A 14888-nucleotide genomic window follows, 5' to 3' on the forward strand; every position below is an offset into this window, starting at 1 on the left:
GCATAGTGCGTATGTCATGAAACCAGATTTATGACAATGTCAGAACATCAGTAACGTCAGGAAATGTGCAACAAGTGATTTGTTTGACAAAGCAGCGTTAAATAAATCAGACGGTCGGACGGAAGTAAGTACCCAGTATTCCGACTCGCTACAGATTTGTTGAAGTATTAGAGTATAGTATATAGACAAAGTCAAATTTTAAACAAATGATTAAAATATATGATGACAACTTCCTCAAGTGATTGCTTATTTGCAAATAAAATTTAAGCATGCATGCATAATAACAACGATATCGTCATCCATATTCAGCTGTAAAAATGTGTAAGTTTATTTCGAAGGGTTTGTTACGACTACGCACTCGTTGCCTTTCATATTTCTTGTTGTGCCGTGGTTTACAGTCGTACCCCGTTGACTCGAACTCGCTTGGCTCGAGTTCCTCGTGTAAAGGACCGATTTCTTAATATTGAAGGTAAGCATTCCCGCTTGGCTCGAATTTGTTCGAGGTATTTTTGCCGGTCCCTGGGACTTCGAGCCAACGGGGTTCGACTGTAGTCCGCTTTTCTCCTAAAGTGCTATTTTAATTTAATGTTTTTTATAATTAAACTAATTAGTCATACAACAAGATCATGTGAAAGCTTTCGGAATGGTAATACGTGCTGGCGTTCTAGACAACACAATCAATCAAAAACAGACCACAACTTTCACTTTCACCTCACCCCGGACATGGTATATCATTTTGTTATTATAAGCTCCGGCTCAAACCTTGCATCAATCTATTTTTTGTTCGTTAGTTCATGTCTGATGAGATAAATGTCAACGTACCTTTTTGACGTTAATGTGTTTGCACTGTTGATTGTAGACGTGAATAAGAAAGAGGTTAATATTAAGCGCGCCAGGCCGTTGTGTTTTAGGTGCCCCTCATGCGCATAACGGTCCTGATATGTGCCATTGTTAAGACATCTTTAGTACATTTATAGTGAAAATTTACCACAAGTTGTATTCCTACCGTCAAAGGACAAGACTTTGTTAGATAATGGTATGCTGAGGTTCTAATTTTGTTGTATGATCGTTAGGCCATCTTTTACAAATTGGTGTACGGATCCGCCGCCCAATTATTTTGAAAACTCAAAAAAGGGGGAAACAGGGAAAAAAATAATATTCTTTTCTGCGGACATGGCAGCTTGCTCCTAGTAGAGAGGTTGTTACAGTATGGTGCACTTTGGCGGCTTCATTGATAAGCCTATGTGTGGCAACTGGGAAAAGTCTTGCAATCAGGTATGCTCTGAATGCACAACAAATTTTGTAATGATATTAATTTTATGTGACATTAGTTCAAAGTGAAGTGAACATAATGATTATATCATGATTACAATAATTTATATCAGTAAATGGTAGGATGAAACATAAAGCTGTAAAGTAAAACCTATATGTGTATGACAAAGTAAGCATTTGAACATTTCAATATTCATTAAAATTTTGAGGCATTGCAGACATTGTGTTGGATAGAAAACAAAACATTCCCGCTTGGCTCGAATTTGTTCGAGGTATTTTCGCCGGTCCCTGGGACTTCGAGCCAACGGGGTTCGACTGTAATCCGCTTTCCTGCTAAAGTGCTATCATAATTTAAAGTTTTTATAACTAATCTAATTACATTCATATGTGTTTTAGAACATGTCTTTTCAGTTTGTTGACATTTTGATCTTTAGTTTTTGGGTTTTCCACCAACACTATTATAAATACATGTATTGTTAAACGCTGAATAACTTTTTTTTAAGAAATGCGGCAACCAATTAAAAATAAAAATGGTCATTCAGTTGTTAAAAATAAAAGAATATACTCAGATAGTCATGAAAATCGTCAGCTATAAATGGACAGTTACCATTTTAATATTCAGCCACAATCTAGCTCTTTACAGTTACATAAGCTATGAGTATATTTTGACCATCAGTATTTAATAAATATGCTGTTAGATTAAAGTGCAGTATCTAAAAAATAATAATGCTCACAATAAGAAAATAATCTAGCATTCAATAAAAACATAATAAAAACAATATCTCGTGTTACTATTACCTTGTCACACTAGCTGCCAAGTAGAAAATTTACAAAATGAATAATTAAAATAACAGTGATAAGTCGAACAAGACAAAGCACATATACAAACACAAAAAGAAAGGAACAGAAATGGCTGTCAAATAATATGCAACACACTTAACTTAGCACAAAAATATAGCTGTACGTAGAGCCCATACAACAATGCCCATACAACAGTGACGGTTCCCACCGTCACAGAAACTGATCAAACCCTTGAATTGATTAAGATTCATATACTCCGGTAGGTGTTGTGAAATAGGTATTTCAGAGTTTAGCAGTGCTGTATCGGGAAGATTTGTACCATACCGTGTTGTTCTTCCTTTAGGTTTTACAGCTGGGTTTGCATACCTACGATAAAAAAGAATGATCTCGAAGTTTGCTTTCAATCATATAGCTTAACTGGTGTTTGATTTTCTATAATTCTGAAGGATTTAAGAGCAATTGATATATTTCGTCTTACTGTAAATGTCGGTTATTTAGATTTTCAAGTAATTTCTAATCAATTAAAACAAAATATTTTATAGTTAATATTTTATTTAACCAAATCTCAGTACTCGTGTTGGAGTATTTTCCATCTTTAGAGTGTTCATTGCACCTCAAATATACAAATCCAATGGGCAATAATTTTAATTGGACACAATAAAAGAGTAGTGTCTTATTTTCCAATTTGTTTAAAAGCATTGAGCTGTAAAGCGGTATCCCTGCATATGCTAGAATTATGACTGTTGAATTTAAATTCAAGATCTATTGTTACGGCTGTCATGCACACTTTATCTTCACATTTAGTTACATTATTGTTTAGATTAACAGTAATTTTGAACTTATATGTTTTATTTCCTACTGAAATGGCTTGAAAGTGACCTGGATTTGCATGCAATTTATTAACAGAATATCAATTTATTAAATGAAAGCTATCGCTCTGCAAATCTCAAAATCATTAAAGATATTGCTGTCCGTAAACGACATCATATTATCATCAGCATATAAATGGCTTATATGTAAAATATTAAATGCGTCGTTAATAAAGTTGTTAAAAAGAATTTAATATTGAGCTTCATGGCACGCCCTTATTTATCGACTGAAATTCACTTTTTCTAGTTTCACCAAGCTTCATAGATTGCTTTTAAGTTTCAAGGCCAAAGAAACATGGTCGTTCGTGCTTCAGATATTAATACAATTATACTATAATTATTGTTTTATGCGGGGAAGTATAATGAAATATCCACTGGAAACAAACATAAACGGTACATCAAAATTACATAACCGAGCATTCAACGTGGTAGGTAGTCTACGAATACCTCCCTGGTAAACATGCACATACACTGTGACTATGCATAGGTTTTCTCTATTGAGGTTCACGACCACGTGAAACTGCACTGAAGACAAAGCAATATTTTTGATCTGAAAGCAAACTTGGTACATCTCATTGTGTGGACAATTTAACGATTACAGACCTGAAATCGTTTGTATATGTCTTTCATCGAAATCCTTGAATGGACAACAGTTTGTTCAGTGCATTTTTTATCCAAATTATCCTTAGTCGACCCTTCACTTTTTTATCCGTCGAATCCATGGTTTACCCCAACGGCTGTCAATGTCCAAATGTGTCGCGTATATCTGAAAACATACGGATCGTACAGCGCCTCGTGGGTTGGTCCCGACGGAATGTAATTGGCTATTAGAAGATGATTTTGATATTGATGTTTGGTATGGTGGACTCATATTACCATAAAACATATTGAGCATGAACTAGATGAAGAAATGAGCAATCCTGGGATGAGACAGATCATTCCGATTGAGAAAACATCATTACATAACCTAATAAGCAATGCTATAATATAGCACCTTTGGCTGTTTATTTGTTTGACAACTTGTTGTTACATTTACAATGTTACTTTATTTACTAATATTCAACGTTATAGAGTACGTTTACACCGTATGACATTCAGTGTTAAGACTATGTTTATAATGTGTATATGTTTGATTAAGTTTAATAGTTTAGCTTATGTTTGATTTGACAGTAAATTGCATTTACACCTTATCATGACAATGTATAAGTCCACCAAACGTTAAGCGAATGCATAGTGTTTGGGTTTTTTTCATTTCAAATAAACGTTAAGCATTGAAGTTGCTAGCTTTTATTAACTAGGTTTTTACGATAGTAACTAAACATGCTTCTTTGTAACTGCAAGACTATGCACTTTTAAAATGAAATGAGTTTCAGAATCCCAAATCTCAAAAACAAAAAGAAGATAAAAAAAGTGTTGCCTAACTACTACAATTTTTGAAGATGTTAGTGGAAACTTAAAACTTTCCTTTGGCCTAAGGACAACAAAGATGGTTTGACGACTAACAGCAAAAGCGAATGCTTGATGGAGTCAGAGTGCAAAATTACTGGTAATTATGTACAGTATCAAATTTAAGAAACCTATTTCAAGTCAAAACAGGGTTTTGCTTAAATGCCTTATTAATGGGCTTGTCCCTGTCTTTTTCATTATAATATATGTATGTGTTTTCTTTTCTTTTTGAGGCTAAAATGATCCTTTTTTGCCCCATCTTTAATAAGAAATGCTTTCAACAAAATAATTTTGGGGAAAGAAGAGTGAGGTCCGAAGAAAGCGTACGCATTTTTTTTAAATGTAAAAAGTCAAATGACCAGGCTATGATACGTTAAATGCTTATTGAGTGAGATTTTGTGTCATTGCGTTCTTGTCAATAAAACTACTGTGTTGCAGTGCTTTGACGAATGAGAAATTAAATTTCATATTTTATCATTTTGAATACCTCTATACAATACTGTCAAACGAAAAATACATTTAGAGGCATACACACACTGTCTATGAATTCCACATGTATTAATCATCAATCATTCGGTTTCATACTGTGATGTTTTTGCGTAAATGGCGGCTAAATAGCTTTGCTCATAACACATTTTATTTACAAAAACAACAACATTTAACCATGATTATTAGAAAGAAACAATACTTATGCGAAAAACTACAGAAACAAGCTCAGTAGCAAAAAGTAGCAACACAAAGGGACTCGCTCATTTATTTAATGTTGGTTACAATTTTCAGGTTTTGTTTTTCAAAATGAGTACTCTTGCTTGTATAATTAACAACAAAAAGCAACGGGCATGTATTCACTTTTATATTATTTTGCAAATCCTTGATTCATTCAATTTTTAAAATCTTCACTCTGTTATTTTGCAAAACAGAGCACTTTTAGTCACATAGTAATAAATAAATTGTAACAAACGCGCAATATTTCGAAGTTTTAATGATCTTTTATAATTGTCATTTTGTTAGCATTTCATAAAAATGGTTACGAGATCTGACTCTTAGAACAAGGTCAAGTAACAATTGAAACTAATGGCTCAAGCCTAGCAGCCGAAATGGTAACGCAGACAATATTAATAGGCAAAATGCTAAGGCATAACACCTATATGTTTGTCAAACAGTATGCACCAGAACACCGCTTTGTCGGAAACAAGTGGAGCATTGAGCTAAAAATGACTGTTGACCATGGACTAAGGATATAGAAACAACTACAATTATAAGAACAGTGAAGACACACATCTCGATGTGTGAAGTACTTGTTTCGAAATTCATAATACTGTTGACCGTGAACATGATCTTTAACCGAATATGAACAAATTGGATCTTCTACTCAAGGACAACCTTTTCTAAAGTTAAATGGTCTGACATTGAACAGTTTTCAAAGCATTGCAAAAAAAGTATTCAACTACACTCATGAAACGTCCAAGTGAAGTTCATCAGCATGGGAAGTTGGCTCCTGCGGTGTGTTTGGCGTATCACACGGGTCATTGTGCTTGATTAAGTAAACAATTATATTATGTCGCATGTAACTCCAAAAGCACTTCAACTTCCCGTATGAATCTTCATCATCATGGGATGTGTGCAGTTTAGTATTTTTGACATTTTACTTGTTTTAATGATAGTTACGGCACCTGACGTAGTAAAAAGGATGCCCGAAGATCTTCTATTACATGTAGCTCCTGAAGTATTGCACCTCACCCACACGCTTTAAAACCCCATAGAAATGTTGATCCAACTGTAAGGGAATTGGGTGCACCTAGCTTTTTTAAACAAATTGCAAATGGTGTTGTATGAATTCAAACTTGAGCAGGGAAACCTGTTAAAATCACTGTGGTTACAGAAAAATTATTTAAACAATTTGGCCAAGACACTATTTCAATGGTGGTGGTCTCGTGTGCGCTTCTTTCAGTTAATCTTTGTGAACACGCTAGAATAAGCCATAAACTATTGTTTGCCATCTTTTCCCACTCATTTTTAGATATTTCAATGTTTAAATGATGACAATAGTAAATGCTAAATCAAATATTTCAAATACGGTGAGTGTTATAACCGCAATAAGTCGATCATTTAAAGACCTCACAGGTTGGAAGTGGCTTCGTATTAGTTTTGGTTTCGTTGTAACACGGTAATATATGCCTCTGTCAATGTGCCATCATTATTTAAAGTTTAAACGAATTAAAACGTTATATAACGCGGTGAGTGAGGTAACACTGAATCAAGGTCATATGAGAAACTTACTAAAAAGTGGTATGTCAACGCGTTCTAGACAACACTATTAATAACAAAATACACAACAATGTGACCTTCAATAAAACACGGATACAGTTTTGTCAAGTTATTATAATCAGGTCCAACTCAAACCACGTGTCAAAATATGTTTTAGTCTTCGTTTGTACGCGTCTAGTTTGAAAAATGTCAGCGTACACTTACATGTACGTACCTTTTATGTTTCATAAAAACGTGTACATGCGTATCGTTTATTTAAGACGTTAACGTATACTATCGTTTAGTTAAGACATGCACGTATACTTAACGTTTGACATACCCTTTATTCAGGACGTTAACGTGTACGTTATGTTAATCTTAATGTACGTACCGGTTTTTTTAGACGAATCACAATGTTTGAAATTCCGTTTATTTACCTCTACAGTTTATATAAAAGGACATTACTAAAATATAAATAAATAATTATGATATAATTATGTAGCAGACTATAAACAAATCTTGATATATAGCATGATAAGACATACTGGAATATAATAAACAAGTTTATGAGTTGAAAACAAATACAATTAACATTTCTTTTGAACAATAGTATAGTATAAATACTCCAAGTGGCCAGTTTTTAAATTCAGACGAGAATATCTTATTTTTTATATTTAATTTCAAGTTATGTTTTCAGAATTAGACTCAGATATTTCAAAGGAAGATGTTTTAAAAGCCATCAAGCCCACAAAATCTGGCAAAAGCTCAGGTCCAGATAATATGCTAAATGAGTTTGTTTATCTACGGTAAAAATGGAAATGCTTAATAGTAATATGTAACATTTGAGTGTTAAATTTAGGCATTTTCCAGATAAGTGATCGGAGAGCTTTATTGTTCATTTTTTCATTGTTCATTAGTACTCAAGGTAAACTGTTTACACATATTTTAATAATGTACTAGATAAATTGGCTCAGCAGAATTTTGTATATGGCTATATAAGCTAAGGCTGGCTTTAGGAAAAATATAGGCACTATTGACAATGTTTTTTACTTAATGGACTAATTTCCCATACAATAAACAATAATAAAAAAGTTTTATTGAGGTTTTATAGATTTCAGTAAAGTTTTCGATTAGACTGTGGTAAGACCAAAACAAAAGGCAGAACATAATAAGAATTAATGTTAGAGGTAATTTCTAAATGTGATAAGAAGTATGTATGATTATATCAAATCAAGAGTTAAAGTAAGCAATATTCTTAGCAATTAAATGCTTTGTATAATAGGAGTGCGGCATGGACAATGGGTATCTCCTTTGCTTTTCGCATTATATTTAAGAGACTTAGAACAAATGCTTTTACTAAATGACTACGTACAGATTGAGATGTATTTGTTTAAAATATGTTTGCTATTATATGCCAATGATAGTGTACTATTTTTACAATGCCATTGGATATGCTTTTGGTATTTTGATAGAGTATTGTAATACATAAGAAATGAAATTACATTCTGGAAGAACACAGGTTATAATTTTTAGAAAATTTAAGGATTTCCCCAAAAATCATTATTATGAGTATAACGGTGAAAAGGTAGAAATTGTTGATGTCTTCTCCTATTTAGGTATGCCTTGTCATTAACATTTAGTAGGTGAACAAACTTTCTCTAGCTTTTTTACACTTAAACTTCGACTCACAAGACAGCAAAGCTTTCTTTGTAAAAACGTAAAAGCTGCTACGTGTAGCTGTAACGTAAAAATACAACGTAGCTGAGTTTTTTCTGCAGCATAGAAGTAATGACTTAGTTATAAGAAAGTGCTTTATCGCATTTTTCACCTATAGTAATAGTATAAGCGAATGTCTCAAAAACAACATGGTATACTTGTGCTCTACCTAGCATACCTTGCCTTCAAAGCTGAGCTTTTTAAAAACAAAAATTAACGGTTGGCATTTGAGAAAGGTACAAGCCTTTTCATAACCACTTGAACACTGAGCTTGTAACTAGAACCAGCCCCAATTCTCGAAACTTTTTAAGCTCAATAGGCTTAAGAAGCTTATTCAATTAGCCAAAATACAAACTAAAATTGCATTTTGAAAAATGAAAAATTGATTGTTTTGATTTTCATTAAGATAATTCTTATCTAAAGTATAGAAACTCTTTAAGAAGAAAAAAAAATAGTGAGCTTAGCTTAATCCTGAAATGAGGGACATAAGTAGTTTCGAGAAACTAAAGCCAGCTGATCTATTGACTCCTTATTATGACATATCTTGTTTAAATCATCGATTCATTCTTCGAACACTGTCGCATTTTACAGTAGTGTTGATTTGAATTATCTCATGGCCAGAACACAACAACATCAAGCTTACTGCAATTGATGTGTAAGCACCTCATCGGGGCTAGCAGTAAAGTGTTCGTAATATAATTATCTCTACATAATGTGTGAATACTATTATGACCCATTAAGCAATGAGAAAATGTTCACATTATGTAAAAGTGCACCATTCCAATTCATAAACATTATTTTAACAGCCTTACAGTGCACAATCCGTGAACCGAAAACAAATGCATAAGTTAGCACAGAAATCACTATTTAAAACACATGGTTGTGTGAGATGATGTTTATTCGACTTTCCTGCTCCGATGCAAACATAGGAAATGACAAAATCACTTAGTTCAAAGGAGAAATATTCACCAAAAAGGCTATTGTTTGAGTTGACACTTTTTAACATATAGAGACAATCAAATTGATATTTAAAGAAACATGACAATAGGATTTAATACCACAAGAATTTCACTTAAAGGTACAAAAGAGATACTTCAAATGACTGAAATTTAAACAAGTCATATGTTTAAGAAAATCCAGCCATCTTATCAACGAATGTATAGAAAGTACGGTTTTTCGAATGTTTTTTTCTTGAACGTTATGAGATTTAAATTAAAACAGAAAGTTAAACTGGAATTGTTCGACTGGGTTCATTTGAAATCACATGTAAAAATCGGAATTTGAGTATTGACAGACTCGCTAGCGTTCAACTAATTTTCTTGAGTCTACGATATGTTGTCGTGCGTTCGTTGATAAGATGGCTGCATAGTGTGAGAAAAGTTATCAATGTAATTAATTTTATGATACATTTTAATAAATTGCTATGACAAATGAAAGTTGAAATTTAAATTCCGATTTTAGTGCAAGAAATCCTGCACTAAATTGTAACAGTAAATGTTTAATTGTTAGTTAAGTTTAACACGGATTAAAAGTCACAGCTTGTTCTGGTGTTGGCAGACGATGTTCTCTTTCCAGCGACGTTTCTCGGTTGTTGCAGAACTGATTCCAAAGTTAGCATCCACAGGATAAATCACGTCAATTGTGTCCAAATATAAACGCAAAGGAAGCTGACGATTTGAAGACTAGTTCCTGTTTATTGCGCAAGAATGGCCGAAACTGCGCGCTTAGCCAAAATATCACTTGTCCTAATGTGACGAAGGTTGAGAACATTGGAGAAGAAAGAGAAGAGAGGGTGCATGCAGTGTTTGTTCTGTAAGTACAATGTTACTATTGTGCCATGACTGTACATTAAATAATTGTAAACCAACTGTTCTGTATTATTTCTTAATATAAATAACAATTTCAGCGTTTGTTTTAGTTACTTATGTCTGAAAACCCTTACACAGAACTGGTCCAAGTGTTAAATATCCAATTTCATTTGTATCTTGCATACCTGAAAATAACCCAACTTGTAGCTAACTGTTCTTTAATTATAGTTATCTTTAGCAGACTTGGCGAGAGTGAATACAACAATAATTGAACATGCAAAAGCGTACCATGCAGGCGAAGTGCGTATGTTAAAATGTTATGCATAAATGTTTGTCTTGTTTGTTCATCCAAAACCTGGGTGCGCATACTACTATTCCCTGGCGCAGTCGCTAGTGACAAAGTACGGGTCCCAGGGTAAAATAACCCTCCTCCCCTGGCGCACCTGTCAATGGTCAAGGACAACGGTTAAGGAAAGCTCTTAGTTATTGCATTATATGTAACCTTATTGCACACTCCTCCCAACTAAAATGGTTAAACTCCTTAAATGGTGACCTTAACTTAATTAGAAGATGAGATGGTTTATAGAATTTACGATACATCACAACCTTGCGCAAAGTTGTGGATTTATGTAAAGTAAAGAAGGCTCGGAGGAGTTGCAATAAAGCATTAAATACTCACCAAATCTTCTGAAATGAGATTGCTTTTGAACAAACCAAGGTATGAATAATGTATAAAAGGTCACAAAACACCCATTCAAAATGGTTCACACAAGTGATCAAAGAGAACCGGAAAAAAGAGATAAAGGGAAGCTGTGACACAAAAGATAAAAAGTTCAAATGGATGGGAAAACGCCACGCAACATCTATTGGTAAAAGAGGTTTGGGAAACAGGGTTATCGCATACGTAAGCGTACTTAGAATCGAGTCTCTTCCGTAGATCCTGCATTGGTGGGATTCCGCTTACAAACATATCTCTTGCGCTTTTAGTATTACATTTTAAGTAAGAATTAAATTGTATCAAATGTATGTTTATTATATGTAAGAAACTTTTGAAATGTAAGCGGAATCAGAATCAGGAATAAAAGGTCTCTCAATACAGGCGAAGTAGTTCGTTGTAATAGAATAGGACGGTCGATAATTCTAGGCATTTCCACTGCAGAGGAGAGGGCCCAATGTTGCGTATCCATCTTCGGAGGAACCACCTTGTAAAACAACAGAGCAGCCTGTTAATGTTTGAAACTCTTAAGGCATTCAACCCAATGACAGAACATACGAATATATAACGATTCTATCATTGATTTGATTATTTATCGTGGTTGAAGGCCAGAAAACCATAACATTTTGCGACCAATTGTACATTCATAGTGGAGATCTAAAAACTAAACAAGCCCACTTGAAGTAAAAAGAAACTTGTAAAAAGATATGCATGAGATACACACTACCCATGCTAGTTTGTCTGAGAAGTGGTGTTGATTACTGCAGTATATTTCCTTTCTCAATTGGTACCTTGATCATAAGACCGTTAGAAAAAAAGACGTACCTGGTACCCTTTCCGCAATTAGATACGATTAAATCAGTTCTCGTTAATCGTATTTTCAGAACAAGCATAACATTGAAGCGTTACAATAAATGAAAAGATTACAATTGTGTTGCTTTAATTTGATTACATACATTGTAAAAATTTGTTACCATGCAAATAATGGTTTACTTAAGTTTTATTAAACTAAAAGTTTCCCTTGTTTATAAGTTGTATTATACTTCTCAAAATAAGTTAAGGACCACATAAATAAACTAATTTATCTCAATAAATTTAGCACATACAATGTTTTTCAAAGCGGTGTAAAAGATTTTAATAAAAATTAAATAATATAGTCCCCATAAGAGACCTGTCAAAATCGAACCGTTGTGGTTGGGGTTAAGGTAAATTTGTACGTTTGAGCAAAAACATCAGAAACGTAAGACAAATGAATTCGCCCATGTCATTCTAACCGAAAGCGTGTATAAACGTGTTTAGATGTTTACCGGACAAAGAGCAATTACACAGTAAATTCTTGTAAATGAATGCATGGTATGGCTCTTGAATGCTTCGGAGCGATTTCAAACACCTTCTTAAACGTGTTGCAGTCACACATGTCTGCATGACACCTACTGTACCTTTCCAAAAACGATTTAGCTAGGCTTACTTTATTTGTCCAAGTTGTGTTAGCAAAATAATGAAATTAATACCGAAGCAAAAGTTAATGAAGAAAGAAGGCATTTCCGGACTTAATTTGGTTACCTAAAGTCCTCTTACCCCAAAGTGCACTATAAACAATCTGACGCCGTGCATATCTAGGACCTCCAGGTATATTAATCTCAGTGACACGCAATTCGCGAAGCATTGTTTATTATGGATTCGAACCAGTCACCTCCCATTTAATTGACGGAATATATGTTTTATTTACCCCTAGTTAAAATTTATTTCATGAAGGCAAACGCAACGTTTTGGATTTCCCAGTAAAATGAGGACGAGTTTGCTGTGTCCTTCTGCCAACCCGGTCTCAAAGCGCATAAATCTCATTATGTTTTAGATTTATCAAGGAAATCTGTCATTTCTGCATTAAAAAACTGTTCACAAAAGCAGTTTACAAACTGTTGCTTGTCAACATTTTCCATTCAATAGCCATCTACAGTGGTTATTTTCCTTTAAATTAAATTATTATGCGGTTTTTGTACTTATCTGATGTTTCAGGCCTCTATATGTCTTTTGTAATATGGGTGGAATTTCTTTTTTGTGACTATCGCATGCCAACGACTGACAACTTTTTAAACACGGTTTAAACAATAAGATGCTAAAATGTATTTTTTGAAACACAAGAGTATCAACTATGCAAAATAAATCCAATTTTAACAATTTTCTGAAGTGTAACTGGACATTTTAAATTTCCCTGTACCCCTGTTAATATGGTCGAAATAATTCCATTTTGATAGGCGCCTTTATATTTCTTTCTTATACGCTGCTTTTTGTTTTATCTCCTGTGTTCATTTTTTTTCTCAATGTAAACGTAAACCTTATTTGTACACATTTTATTGAAACGCATTTGATTGCACTATATACGAAATCAAATAATGCGGTCCTTAAAATAATTTGAGGAGTATACATCTCGTCTCAGGTGGTGCCTGACAGATCAGCATGGATTATAATCTATAGAAACGTTGAGTGTATCATCGATTCCAATATATGTGATCATATTTCACTAAATATTAACAGTTTGTTTTGGAGCTCTATATTAGCTCCGCCACAAAGGTCAAATAAACCGTTTTCTTTCATGCTTTTCGATGTGTTATGGAGTTTTATTAGTGAAAAAACACCAGTTAAATATTTTCATTTCAAACTAAGGAGTGGAAATATTTTTTAGGTCATGTTTTCATTCCCTGTTTAATTTTATAGTGCTGTCGTGCATAAACTGTTTTTATTTGGAACATAGATGCATTTATAAAAAAAACACTTATTTTCAAAAAAGGGGTGTTTAGAAAAAAAATGTTAAACTACTAATAAAACTTCAAAAATAAGCATATAGAAACAGAAAATTGCTTATTTCAGTGAACACTCGTGATCATAGAAAAACTTTATTTTTTTATTTTATTCTATGTTTTTCTGTGACACTCGTAAAACAAAACACGATTTTACACTGAAATCAACAATATCCTCTCCATCTTGTTAGAAAAAACAACACAAAACATAATACTGTCTTAATTTTTTAAAGATGACATCTAAGTTATGTGATCTCAATTGTCCGAGGTGAATAAATGATCATTATAGAAACGATTTTTTAACGTATCATTCTCTTACATTTTCTCTTCCATTTCATAAATATCACTATATCAAATATGTAGAAATGAGTGAATGAGATATATGTAGCTGGTAAGATACTGAAATATAAGTTAGTACTGGAAAAGATAAAAACACGGAGGATAAATATGGTGATACATCTTTGTTTGTGCCGTTAGTATTCAGCAATGAGTTCAGTTTACGCCAACAGTCACTCATGTTAGATAATTGCGTATTTGAATTAAAGCTGCACTATCACAGATATACCAATTTTACAACTATTTTTTTGTCTTGGAAAAAGCAAATTTTTGCGTAAAGATCTGCAAACCAATAATAAAAGATTGCTGACAAAAATTTAGATCGCAGATTTTCATATTTCCGTCCGAAAATTAATGTTTTATGGCTTAAACCGTTACTAACGGTTTAAGAAAAATACATAAATTTTAACATCAATTTTTGAACTTAGATATAAAATCTGCGATCTAATGTTTTGTCAGCAGTCTTCTATTACTGGTTTCCATGGATTTTCACCAAAAAAAATGGCTCGTTCCAAGACAAAAAAAAATATAAAAAAAAGTTGTCAAAACGTTCAATTTGTGAGAGTGCAAGCGGAGAACCAAATGCAAAAATCTTCAATTAGCCTTCACTGAAATCAGGGCTAGTTATATAGGTAAGGCAATTTTTAAAAGTAACTGACTAAGAGCAGAGGAGTGGACCAAGTGTAAATATCCCGAATTCGTGCTCGGCACCTGTAAGCAAAACGTTTGAAGCAAAATACAATTGGCACTCCACGGTGTGTTACTTTGGCCGTAAGTAACGTTTTTAGAAAAAAGTCTACCTGAAAAATAACACAATTAAAACTTTCGCTTTCGGTCGACATTTTATCAATTCATACTTGAGGTTGCTTAGCTTATGCAG

The 14888-nt window shown here is 33.4% G+C and overlaps 1 protein-coding gene across 1 annotated transcript in view; it reads right to left on the minus strand.

The window, feature by feature from the left end:
• Positions 1-11299: 11299 nt before the first annotated feature.
• LOC128215118 (SCO-spondin-like) overlaps positions 11300-14888 on the minus strand; it is a 39637-nt gene continuing 36048 nt past the window's right edge. The window contains exon 32 of the mRNA XM_052921838.1: positions 11300-11361. Coding sequence (XP_052777798.1) covers positions 11300-11361 — 62 coding nt within the window. The remainder of the gene's footprint in view (positions 11362-14888) is intronic.

This window comes from Mya arenaria, chromosome 13 (genome assembly GCF_026914265.1).
Source record: "Mya arenaria isolate MELC-2E11 chromosome 13, ASM2691426v1".
Taxonomy (NCBI): Eukaryota; Metazoa; Mollusca; class Bivalvia; order Myida; family Myidae; genus Mya; species Mya arenaria.